The 13,531-nt window shown below is 39.5% G+C and overlaps 1 protein-coding gene across 1 annotated transcript; it reads right to left on the bottom strand.

Annotated features, from left to right (window-relative positions):
* Nucleotides 1–1,287: 1,287 nt before the first annotated feature.
* Nucleotides 1,288–13,175, bottom strand: LOC111845085 (aminopeptidase N-like). The gene is made up of 21 exons (XM_023814198.2): nt 13,024–13,175; nt 11,259–11,912; nt 9,183–9,325; nt 8,890–9,029; nt 8,601–8,727; nt 8,167–8,321; nt 7,964–8,077; nt 7,496–7,639; nt 6,657–6,722; nt 6,441–6,506; nt 4,552–4,727; nt 4,360–4,436; nt 4,137–4,267; nt 3,982–4,037; nt 3,661–3,808; nt 3,341–3,432; nt 3,066–3,176; nt 2,798–2,965; nt 2,485–2,625; nt 2,087–2,165; nt 1,288–1,808 (listed from the first exon to the last, which is right to left on the bottom strand). The coding sequence occupies exons 2-21, from the start codon at nt 11,789–11,791 to the stop codon at nt 1,647–1,649; spliced, it is 2,829 nt and encodes a 942-aa protein (XP_023669966.2). The 5' UTR covers nt 11,792–11,912; nt 13,024–13,175; the 3' UTR covers nt 1,288–1,646.
* Between the last annotated feature and the right edge of the window lie 356 nt (nt 13,176–13,531).

Raw genomic sequence — 13,531 nt, 5'->3', positions numbered from 1 at the left:
CCTCAGACCTCACTAAACTGTAACCAAGTCAGCACAGTTTGGGGGCCTGGAATGTCCATGGATCTTAATTCTGAGACCCCAGAGTCTGTTAACTGGAGGAAGGGGGCTTATCCAAGGTGATACAAACCAATATCTCCTGCCACCTTCTGGCTGCCCTGAGATGTTCTCCAAATATTTAAGTCATAATTTTAGCATTGTGCTGTTATACGGGTCTTACATTAACTTTACAGAACTTTGATGGACTACACAGTAAAATGTATCCACTGAATCAGGTCACATGAGTGAAAACGGAAACTTTCCAAGGTTTATAAGCATTGATTTAATAAGAAAACCTAATATTAGCCATATTTGTTCGTGAGTGAGAAAGATGATTTGTCAGTAACTTTTAACCAATCAGGGACCAATTTTAAGAGCTTTATCTGCAAATCACTGGGAGCAAACCAAAGGGTTGTACATGGATGGATGGAATGCCTACAGTATCTGCATGTGAGTCTGAAAATATTTGTGATTTCATTTACTTTACTATCACAGTTACTTTTACTTCAGATTACTGATATCTCTTCATTTACTTTTTCTTACGTAGACGTCAGATACAGGCAGTCCACAGATTAAGAACGTCCAATTACAGACAACTCACTTACGAACGGACTGCCATAAACCCTATCATATAAAAAAAATTGAGTTAAATACGATGCTTTGGAATAACGACCGCCTGCACTACTTTGTGATGCTCATGACAACATAGCATAGCTTCAGCAGTTCGTTGGCTTGAGGTACAGTACAGTACCGTATGAGGCTACTTTTATTATTATGTATCATTAAGATGTTTTAATGCATTTGCAAGTGTTTCTTAAGTGTTTTATATGCATAGAAGAGTAAAATAACTGACCCTAAATAAGAACCGTATGTACCGATTGCAACTTACGAATTCGGCTTAAAGACAGACTTAAGAAACAGATCTCATTCGTAACCTGGGGTCTGCCTGTACTATTACGATAGATTTATTTTACATCGTGGTGGTTTGATGGCTCAGTATGCAGCAACCATGGCCCCGCCCCCCCGGGTTTGCATGTTCTCCTTATGTTATTATCATGTGGGCTATGATCAAGTATCATCCCATACAGGCTCTTATCATGTGTTCAGTGCTTCCTGGAGAGTCTCACCATAGCACTGGACTTAGAACCGTGGATCTTTATTTTTTTCTTAATCTGTTTTATCCCCACAGCCCTGTAATGGACTTTAATTTAAATTTTATGGACTGTAAAGTACTTGTTCAGATGCAAAGACTGGTGTTTTGAATAGTTTTTCATTACAAAACATAGCAAACCAACTTCAGTCTTTATAAAAATATCATAAAAGCAAATGTTGCATTGTCATATTTACAATAAGGGCATGTGAATACAAACAGTAAAAAAACAGGGCATTCAAGATTTAGGGAAATGCACGGAAGCAACGCATGAATATAATAAGAATCAACACAAACACCTTAATCAATTCCAGGAGATTGTAGAGTACAGTTTAAAAACTGTTGGAACGAAATCATCCATATTAATAATAACACATTGTACCAATATATACTGTAATCAAATTAACATTTCGCCAAACATTTTTTGTACTGTAAACACCCATTAGGCACATTTCCTTTTCTAACCCTTCTGTGAATTCTCCTTCTTTAGAAACTGCATGACTTCAGCCTTATTCTTGGCTAGCCATTTGATGTTGGCCTTTATCTTCTCCATGACTTGCTCCAAAGCCAGGGTACCTGAACCAAAGCCGGTCTTGGACTTCTCCTCCTTGAACTTCTGAAACTGTAGCAGAAACACAGGGCAAGCAAATATTCCATAACCTACATTTGTTTGTGTGTGTTTTTGCCTGACGGTGGATCAGATGCATAAACATTTCCATGAGAACAGCACCAATGTGGAAGTTTGACTGTCGAGAGGGTAAATAACAGAGACTCTGCTCTGGAAAAAGTCCAACTGATCGAAGCTGGTAGAATGAGGCGCAGCCAGTGGCAGCAACACTGGTATTTTGACGCTTGATCACATTCTTCTCAAGATACATAAGTCAACCAGGAGATGCTTACCTGCTTGAGGTCATAGTCAGTTGAAAACCTTTGTGTTACTCCGTTTATAAGATATGAAAATGAAGACACCCCACCAAACCTAAAGGACCAGTGAGAAGCATTTGTCATTATGTCTGTAAGAAAATATAACATTATCTATACAATCTATCCATTTTCCACACCCACTTTCGCCATGCAGGGTCACGTGGGTCTGGACTCAATCCCAGAAGATATGGGTGCAAAGTGATGAATAACCAAACACAGGGCTCCAACATATTGCAGATTTAACACAATTTTAACATAATAGGTAAAATGATTTATTGAAGTCTAAGGGAAACTATTTAGTGCTTTTAAATGAAATGAAAATGCATAATCTCACTGCTGGATGTTGGGAGTCTGTTTAATCAGGCCCAACTCACTCTGCAAAGATACGGTCCCAATTTCTCTTCACGAAGTCCCAGGCTAATTTAGAGCCTTCAACATTGCTGGCTATGTACACAATCGTAGAGATCGCATCTTGCTTCCGGATTTTATTTGCATCCAGGGCGTAGTCCAAGTATCTAGATTTTACAAAAAGATTATCATGTATCATATAATCCAAAACAAATACAAAGCTAATGTCCTCTACTTTAACTTTCACAAGCTCACTGGATGAGCGATAAAGTGAAATATGATGCATTACAACCCGAGGACAAAGTGCACACTGACCGTACAACCAGAACGCCATCTCACCTTTTTAACAGTGACTGATCCTTGGTACAGGAAAGTGAGAATCTCAGCTTGTCAGCTTCAGCGGCGACGGAGGCATTTTGAAACATCTTCCACCCAAAATCCCACTCCTGCCTCCCTCCTGCCTCAATCGCACTACAGTATACCGCCCCCCTTAAGTTTGGATGAATTCTGGAGAATCAAAGAGAATCAGGTATTATATTTGGAGACACACAGAGCCAGGAAGTACTGCAGGCCTAGACCAGAGACATCCAGGATGCACTGAACTCACCTGTTTATTGCTTGATTCTGCATCCATTTATTAAACCAGTCTTTAGTCAACCTCTGGCAGTCCTGAAGTCCTAATCGACATGCTCGTCTGATGGCAGTGACCTGAAGGTACCTATAAATGTGACAGAACAAAGACATAGCTGAGGTTGAAGCCTGTCACTGCTGCTGGCAACAACGCTCAATAGTTACTCTGAAAAGCATCAACAATAGGTTCACTGCGTGCTCCATCAAGGCTGCCTTAACCCCTGGTTTAGCATAGAATGTAGATTTCCTTACTGATCAGTGTGACCAGCAGGAACTTGTGTCCAATTTTTCGTAATGTTCTTCAGGTAGGCAAAAAGAGGAGTCACCAGTTTCTTCAGGTATTCCTACGAGGAAGAATTATTTTAGCAATTATTTTAGTCTTTCAATCATCTTCCTAGCTAGTATGCTTTATAATCAGTCAGATATTGCACCAAACGTTATATGTCACTTTTTCCCCACTGAACTGGACTTCCTGGGAGAATCAGAAACAGAAAATCCGGCTGAAAAATTAGCAAAGTAACGCTGGAATAACAATACAAAACAATGGCCTCTGAAATTTGACATGAACAAACCTTTAATGGTGCGTATTCCTTACTGCCATCAAACATGAGGATGAAATAATCCAGATTATTAATGGCAGATGCCCATGGGATGTACTCTCTTTCTTTTGAAAGGTACTTGGTTAGCCTCATAGCCAGTGTCGTACTCAGAATTTTTGCCCTTGGAACGTATGAAAAAAATGAAAGCACATGTTGAAGACAGAAAAGAATAAAATAAATAACATGGATACACACACCACACACATACACACGCACACACATATATATATATATATATATATATATATATAATGTACTGTATATATCAATAAATAGTATATATTTTAAAATCACCGTGCAAGATTGAAAGCATCATCCAGAATCTGGGCCCTGTTTATGGGTGGAATGACCTGTGAAAACACTCTTGTTAATTTGTGATTTAACAGGCATGATCTTCTTATGCATCATTGTGATCACTTTTACGTGTATTCGATTTCCTTAATATTCACCTTATGGTTGTTAATAAGCTGGGTGAGAAGTTGTTCCCAGTTGTCAGTGTCATAGTTGACCCGGAAGTATCCAGACATATGAACATTGGCCAGGACCCAGCCGGTGTTAATTTTCATTGCTTTGTGGGTATCTGTAAGATTATATATAACAAATTCATTTGTTTCACAAACATTTTTAAAAATATCCATAAAGCGAAAAACTTTACTTTGTTTGGTTTAATACCAGTTGCCTTTAGAAGCCAGAATGTCTTCACCACCCTTGAGCTGTCCATCCACTGTACAGGAACAAACCACTTATACCTGGTGTGAAGCACAAGGATCGTTAGGACAAACTTCATCTTGCGGTTCAGTCGGGTCAAACTAATGTTCATCCTGACTATCTCATGCAGTCTTTCTGGGCAATACTTGGACGTACTTGAACTCTGATGGTCGGTCAACCTTAGAATCAGGGTCCAGGAGAAAATGCTGCTGGGACACAGCTCCGGTGTGAGTGTTGATGTTGACCACAGGATAGCCCATCTGGAGAACCCATCGGTCCATGATCTCAGTCACTTTACGAGGTATGGTGATATTAGGGCTCTGATCTACTGCCTACCAACGACAAAAAAGCATGTAAGCAATCACAATTCTGCAAAGAAATTTTACAACACCGACTGAGACAAGCAGATTTATCTTTGCTTAATACAAAACTGTTGCAGAAAGTACAAGTGTAATTACAAAATACATCAACTGGCTTCCCTTTACTGCCTAAATTCAAACAAACCCATAGAAAGAACTCAATGGACTCGCCGCTTCTTAATTTTCTGAGCTTCATCTTTATATACTAAACTGTTTACTTAGATCCTCTGTCTCCAGTCTATTTTCATTTCCCCACAGAAAAATTATTACTATGGGTGACAGATCATTTAGTGCTACAACCTTCAAACATAGAGACACTCTATCTCAGCACCTCTGTGACTATATGAGCCTTTTTAATTTGAATAGTTATCCATCTATTCCAGGAGCACCTCAACAAAGTCATGCAACCACTGACCACCTCTACCTTCACCTGTCCCTTGATTATGGTCTCTTGTCCATATTCGATGCCAATGTTTCATTGGAACCCAGTCCTCACAATGTTTTGATTTGAATAGCTCTTCTGTTTGGTTCTTGCAATATATTAGACAGCTCTGGCCCCAGTACTAACTTTCATTTGTTACTAGTCTCTCATTGGAAGCTCAGCCTGTGGACATTTGCACCCGAGTTGGCTTCTTGAAAGCCGTATGTTTATGATGTATACTATGTACTTCACTTGTACGTTACATTGCAAAAAGAGTTCGGACTGCTTTATGATCTTTGGAATAAAGTTTGCATTCTTTGCATTTATGTAACGTAACCTTGGATCTGAGAATGGTGTTATATCAGGATTGAACAAAACAAGAAAAATAAGAACTAACTAAAAGTAACCGCAAAGTAACACACTAGGGCAAACCAGGGAGCAAGTCTGGGAAACAATCCCAGCTACAAACACACAGTAACAACTACAACGAGTGACCGAGGAAATGAACAAAAGCTGGGATGTAAATACACTGTTAACAAGGCCTAACAAGGGGCAGGTTTGGGCTATAATGAACTAGGGGCAACAAGAAGCAGGTGAGGTCAATTAACAGATACGGCAGGTAAAGGGAAACTAAAACAAGGAAAACTGAACGTAATGCAACCAGGAAGCAGGAAGCAAACACAAGGGACTGTAACCATAATACAAACACGTAAATAAAAAAGAGAACATAAAATGACAAATGTTACACACAAAAAAAAACATCTAGCTGGGGCTGGCCTCGGGTCAGACTCGAGTCTGGATAATGACCGATGGCTTAGCTCATTAAACCACACAATAGCCCACAGAGTAGGGAAATGCACAAGAGATTTAGGGGCTACAAGACAGGAGGGAACAGGATGGCCAGCAACACCTGCTGGCCAAATGGGGACAAGACACATGAGACAAGGTTAAACGAGCACTAATCTAACTAACTTGTAAATAGCTAATTTGAGGTAGCTAATTTTAGGTTTATAATGGAATAATATAGATTTGGCGTAAGATTTCTTGCGTGAGCGTGAGAGAATTAAAGTGTGTCACACCAGATGTGTGACAGTTACTGTATATAAAGAAAACATTATTATTATTATTATTATTACTATTATTATTGTCGTGACAATAACGGCAGATATAAAGTGAAAACGCATTAATAATCATACTGTCACATAGCCTATATCATCAACCAGAGAAAGAAATACGATGCTGAGTATTTTAATACTGTAACTTACTCTTTGAAGATGATTCCAGAGATCCGAAGCTATAGTATTTTTAAATGCAAATTCACTCAGGTAAGTCTGGGGAGAGAGGAGATTTCTTTTAGCTTATACACAAATATTTTGGTTTAATTAAACTGTCCCAAAATATATGCTGCAGGAGGTTTTTATGTTCCTCATCCCAAGTTAGATGGTCGTCTGTCAGCTGTTTGTACGTGTGTGTGCACTTACACGGAGACCTTTGACAAAGACTGACTCGGTCAGGAATGCCGAGAGCATTCTCAACACTGCAGCACCCTAATGAAAAAGAAACACTAATTATAAAAAGCCCACTAATTACTAACATTCTGTAAGTACTGTTGAATAAATGTACATTGTCATGATGCTAACTGATAATTGATCTCATGAAACAAAGCAACAGACAAATAGATAAACAGAAAAATAAATGGATTAAATGGAATAAATGAATAAAGTAAAAATTAAAATTTGTGATTTCATGTAGAGTAAATTAATTTGTTGTATCATGAGAACGTGCTGCTGCATTCAGCAGAACTAACAGAACTGAGGTTGTTCATGGTGGATGGCAAGTGAGTAGACATCTCTCATGGGGCTACATTCTCTTGCATTAAAAACCATAATTAATGATGCCTGAAGGCAAAGCAAACAGTTAAAGAGAGAATCAAAAGCATCTTAGGGACTCGAGAACCTCTTTCATGACAAGTGGCCAATGAGGTATTTTGTTTTACGTGTAACGTGCCTTTGTTTCGTGTTCAGGTGATGTACCGTTTGTGTTTGCATTTGTTTGTTTCATGTTATGTACTATGTAATTTATCGATGTATTTTTTTGTACCATGTTCATTCACAAATATAGTTCTCATGGCGTGACTAAGATTTGTACATCAGGGGAACAAGACATGCCCCATCTATTAACACCTGTATCAAAGAACCAACCTGCATATCTGTGTTATTGTGAAGAGAGTTACAACTAAAGTCACCCGCTCACCCTCAACTCCAAACACCCACTGGCCTTCAGCTCCCCCAGGGGGCTATAGAAACCTTGAACAGCTCACCTTGCTGTAGGAAATGGTATTAAACATCTGGCTGATTTCTTCAGGTTTGTTGATGCTCTCAGCTTTGGATGACAGTGGGTGGGAAGATGCCAAGGAATCAAAAGCTAATGCCTTGTGCACGTCGTAGAGAACGATCAGATCATTCTGTGGAGGAGCAGCATATCTTCAGTAAACTCCAGGATCACTCTGCTCTCACCACAAACATTCTGTAACTTTGTCAGTGGCTTTTAGGGAACAAGATCTGGAATTTAAGGCTGTTCCCCAGGATTTCCTCAATAGCTATGAGTTTTGGAATGCTAATATTAAAATTTACATTTTTCACATTTAGTGTAAAGGAACACTCTAATACATGAAAATGCTTTATCTATTGATTTAAGATTTAAGAAGTCTTATTGTATCACTGGCAACATTTTTGTTAATGTTCATGTTTGTATTGTTGACACTCTGACTTAATAAATGGACTCTTACAATGTTCCAGGCAGGGGCAGCATAATCAACGCCGAGATATGAAACATAGGTGGCAAATCCTTCATTAAGCCATAGGTCATTCCACCATTTCAGTGTCACCAGGTTTCCGAACCACTAAGAAGGAGGAAAAATTGGTAATTGGACTAAGAATATAATAAGTTACAAAAAGTAACAAAGTCAGTATTATTACATCATCGACAAACCATGTGTGCTAATTCATGGGCAATCACTGTTGCTACTCTCTCTTTGTTTCCATTGGAGGATATGGCAGAGTCATAGAGCAGAGACGATTCTCTATAAGTGATAAGCCCCCAATTTTCCATGGCTCCAGCCTGGAAGTCAGGCAAAGCGACCTGATCTGTTAGCAACAAAAACACATAATTAATGATGTTGCACCCACTGTGAATCCGCTATCAAAGTATTCACAACAAAGGCATTCTCCTTTTCAACACTTTGAGAACTTAATAGGAACTTAATAGTTTTTCCATTAAGGCTTGAATGTAGTGTGATGATTGTATCATATTTCTTCTTACAGTTTGTTGTAGTGACATTTTTTTCTGGCTTTCATAATCCAGTGACACCTGGTATTTCTTAACCAAAGTATATGCTTGTAAAGTGTAACAATTTAAAGACCTACCTGATTTGGAGAGGGGGTAGGGTGATTTATAATAATTCACAAAGAACTGCAAAATCTGTCCTGTCACGTTGAGAGCATACTGTCCCTGCCTTCTGGAGATGGCTTTTCTACGAGCCCAAATTCGAATCTGAACAAGCAAGTACACAAAAAAAATGACACCATATCAATTAGTAACATCAGTTCACTGACTTGATGGTGCATTGGAGCAGAAACTGTATTTTAGCACAACCAGACCAGAAAATGGACTAAACGTTGCTTTAGGTAGGATGTAATCATTTGAAGACTTTACCAAGGCATTGTCTTTTTTGGCAGATGAGATATAGGTGTAGTCACTGACAATAAAAGCTAACAGGTAGGTAGACATTTGTGGTGTGGGCTCAAATGTGGTCCTGGTTACAGTCTCATTGTTAATTGTCATGTTCACGGATTCTGGAAGAGAGAAAAAAAATACCATAAGCAGACAGCTCCCTTCTGCGCATTTCCAGTTCGACCTTTTAGTGGAAACACAGATGGGCTCGTCATTGCATACTGCCATCAGGAGATACCCTCCAGCAGAGAACCTCAGGGTCAGCATCCACTAACCAATGTCCATGCCATTTGATAGGGCCACAGTCCCACGCTCATGGATGATGGTGATGTAGAAGCTGGCTTTCATAGTGGGCTCGTCGAAACAAGGAAAAGCCTTTCTGGCATATGTGGCCTGCATCTGGGTGGTAGCAACAATTCTAGGTGAGAGTGAAACAGCATTCATGACCAAATGGTTTAAGAGATGTGTGTTGAATAGGGCTGCACCGTATTGGAATTTTTCAGATATCGCAATGTAATTTTTTTGTGATAAATATTGCAATATTAGTGAAATAGGAGATGAAAAATCAATTTCTTACAAACCTGTCTAACAGTGATTTAAACAGTAAGGATGAAAATGGCTATGATTGGCTTTAAGATCGCATGCAGAGCTCATGTCGCAAAAGCAGCTGCAGTAAGCTATATATGATATTTATTAAACATATTGCGATGCCCAGCAGACCCAGGCTCCAGAGCAGTGAGCAAGAAGGGAGGCAACATTGTTCCAAACCTCGGGCTCTTTACTGTCAGTCCTTATATGAACTATTGCTCAACACAGAAACAACAGCGAAATTCGTCATACATCGCGGCAATTCCCCAAAAACCACACTGGCAAGGAAAGGTGAAGAGGTCCCATTATAAACAGCCGGTTACTCACACACACACAGTGAGAAGAAAGAGACACGCAAGGATTAAGCCCTAACATAGATGAGGGCACACATGTCAATCACAGCACACAAGCATTATTCATGAACTGCGCAGAGCATGCTGGGATATGCTAATGAGCTCTGCTACATAGAAAGCAGAATTTAGTGATCAGAGATGATACACCACAGCACACAACAACAAAATGTGTCCTCTGCATTTAACCCAGATGTGATATTGTTACATAGCAGGGGGCAGCTAATTCAGCACTTGGGGGCAGCACCTTGCTCAGGGTACCTCAGTGGACCCATTTGGATTTAAACCAGCAATCTTTTAATTATAAGTGCACTTCCCTGACTATTAGGCCACCACCGCTCACCACAGCTCACCAACACCACAACATCATACATAATGTTGAAAATGAAGAGTCGTTACAATTGCAAAGCTTACTAAGTTTAGTTTCCTATGGCTCAGTAAAATGTTTTATCAAAACTTAAGCCCCCCCTCCCTCTTCCCGGAGTTCATCGAATCATCCAAGACAGGTGTTCCGGGAAATTCAGTTCTGTCATTTTAATGACTATTCTAATAGCATGCTGAGTTAAACCATTTATGCAAAAACATGGAATGTCTTTTCCATATTTTTTTACACATAAGTTAAATAGCTGATTATAGATGTTTGCCTGGAAAATACAGAAAATGGTCGTATTGCCACTAGGACTTCACCTATATTATGTGTGATGATCGATGTGGTTTTGTTTAATCTAATCATAACTTAATTGTAGGCAGTTTACTCGGTACATTTATCGACTTCTGCTGACAACAACGTCGTTGAACCCGTTACTAGCTACAAACTTTGTGTATCCAAAAACCCTTAAATCATACATTATATCGGAAATGCTTCTCTTGCAGTCATGGAACATGAGAACCATGTCAGTTTTAGTTTGGATCATGCATCAAAACAGCTGTAGCTTGACTTGTTTGATTTAATTGACCTTACTTGATGTCACACTACCCGTGATATTATTATTGCGCATGCGTACATCGTGATGACCATGCTGAAATATCAGAATCGCAATGTGTCGTGCAGCCCTAGCGTCGAGGATCAGCCAGCGTGTCGCAATCATACCAGTTCAGCAGAGCAGCTCGCAGACTATTCACACAAACGCTTGAATAAATTGGTGAAATTTCCTGTGTTCTAGCTTTTCATCGAAGAAATGCAAGGTATATTTCATGCTCTCCAAAGGCTAAAGGTATGAATACCTGAATCTTATAAATTGGACACATTGAAACACAACATATCAAATTAGACAGCCAAGGGCTAATTTGGGTCTAACTAAGAAAACCATCCATTCTTCATGCAGTTAGAATCATCTGAAGATAGCTTTGGGAAAGCTTAAATGACCGCTGTGTTTCTGAATTAATGTAAACAAAACATTAAGTGCATCTTACTTCTTAACTCCATCCTCTTCATATTCACTTCTGTAGAATCCTTCCATATCATCAGCAAGTTCCCCTTTGAACTTTGTTTTAAGACTGTAAAATTTCCCAACTGCTAGGTTTCCATTTAGCTGAATCACAAGGTACTGAGTTTGCTCTTGCAGCCGTGTGGTGATTATACTGGGTGTTGACTCACCACCCAGACTGGTTAGGGTTGCATGAAAACCATTGGTCATAGTCAGGTTCAGCTTATGGCAATGGATCAGAATCAGGTTAGTCTCTTTGGCACACGTGAAGATCACGCTAGACGCTCCCGTGAAGATATACGTGCCCTGCTTGTTCTTCTGGAGTCGAGGCCACAGGGTTACATTGTAGCTCTTGGGTAGCAGAGAGTCCGGAAGCCGGAAGTTATCCCATGCCAAGGTTCTCGGTTGCGATGTATCTTTACTGGAACTCCACTTACCGAAGACAATACACAAAACAATAATGATGACCACAACGACCACTGCTGCCACTTTTGCTAGTTTCTTGCTAACATCACCCATGTTTGAAAACACATATAGTGGTTCTTTTATTTACACTTTACTTCTTTAGATTTCTTCTTTTTTCCTGGACTGATTTACGCGGTGCACTGGAAGAGGACAGAAACCATTCCTAATCCGGGCCCTAAATGACAAGAAAAACACGAGTTATTTTTATTTTTCAACATTACCGTATTACATTGTATAATGGACAGTCTTCTCTTTTAAGCAGCATAATCCATAATCATATTTTTTGTGACATGTTCTCTCTAAACACTTATTTGCGTTGAGTGCTTTATCTGCAGTGTCTGTAATTTTCACTGAAGAATTTGTATTCTTTAATTGTTAGGAATGGAGTTTCCTGTTAACAACAGTGACCATTTAAGCATGCAAACAAGGCATGGACGAGTAAACCAGGCTCCTAGAGAGAAGATAAAATGTGTATTTAGTTCAAAGAGGTTACCACGAGACAGATCCATGGCAAACACGTTAAACATAATATTTTAAGCTAACTGTTATTTTAATCTAATTTCCCTACTCACAGAGTCTGGTCATTTGTTTTCTGACACCTCATCATACCAGCAACATAACATAAATCTCCCAATATGCACAGACACCATGAGGCATGTGTCAATTTCAAATGCAGTTCAAAGGACAAAGGGTTAAAATGAGAAGAGTGCTAGTTTAATTCCACAGATCTGTTTTTCATTTTTCTGCAAATGTTTTGATAAGTCCTTCGCTGAAATTCTGGCACACATTCCATTGCTAGTTGGTATTCATGCTTATTTTTTAAGAAAGAAAAATATATTTATTTTTATGCCATTGGGTACAACCTGGGAATGGGAACTGTGAATTCCAAGAAGCCTGCATAGTGCACAGTTCTACTGGCATTCCACATTATTGGACACAGTCAGTCATAAAAAAAAACCTTGCAAGCATGCAGGAAACCACATATATATATATATATATATATATTCCAGATGTGAGGTTACTACGAAAACCTTTAAAAAGACTGTAATACTGATCTACTCACCCACTTAAAGCAAGTTTATTTTTTTCTTCCTGTGTGAGGCGTCTTAAGAAGGACAATACCCGAAAAATACCCGTAACACCTACCTACTGTAGACCTCCAGACAAGCCCCTCACTGAAAATCATACCCTCCCCCTTTCAAGTCACATCTGGACAAGGAGTGGGATCACACCTCTGTCCTGAAGTCACAGCTCTGTTTTAAAGAAACAGGTAAAAGCAGACTTACCAAGTGGATTAGGGAGGATGTGAAATAAAGATCTCAAGCAGACCGTTATCTAGTTGCTGAAGATGTGTCTCCTTCTGGGCAGCAAAGCACAACCGACGCTCCTGCAGTCCCAGTGTGACTTAAAAGCACACCGCGTCGGCACTGCAGCCGGGACTGGAATGTGGGAGGATCGGGGCGGTCTCTAAACCATAAATAACGTGCCTTAGATGACTCATAAAAGTGTGTAGTAAATTCAGAACAATTTGCTGTAATCATAGACGGATTAGTGAAACTATCAAATGCTAGCACAAACCTAGACATATATTTTTCACAATTCAGTATTTACATCAGAGAGCTTTACATTGCAAGGTCAAATGGGTTTCCTCATGCAGTTAGTTGATGTATAATCGAGTGTGCATGTGCCCAGTGATGACCAAGCGTTCTGCCCAGATAACGAATAAACTTCGGGAGATAACGAGAAGACAGTGACTAGCTCAGAAACAGAGAGAACTTCCCTTTTGTTGAAACC

Source organism: Paramormyrops kingsleyae, chromosome 11 (assembly GCF_048594095.1).
Source record: "Paramormyrops kingsleyae isolate MSU_618 chromosome 11, PKINGS_0.4, whole genome shotgun sequence".
Classification (NCBI taxonomy): Eukaryota; Metazoa; Chordata; class Actinopteri; order Osteoglossiformes; family Mormyridae; genus Paramormyrops; species Paramormyrops kingsleyae.
This window is presented reverse-complemented; position numbering and strand designations above follow the sequence as displayed.

Excerpts from the sequence above, each read along its gene's own strand:
- LOC111845085 (XM_023814198.2), bottom strand. The coding sequence starts at position 11,791 with ATGGGTGATGTTAGCAAGAAACTAGCAAAAGTGGCAGCAGTGGTCGTT. Across the intron at positions 4,437-4,551 it reads GACCGACCATCAGAGTTCAA|GTATAAGTGGTTTGTTCCTG; the intron begins GTACGTCCAAGT and ends GCTTCACACCAG. Across the intron at positions 1,809-2,086 it reads CTGACTATGACCTCAAGCAG|TTTCAGAAGTTCAAGGAGGA; the intron begins GTAAGCATCTCC and ends TTTCTGCTACAG.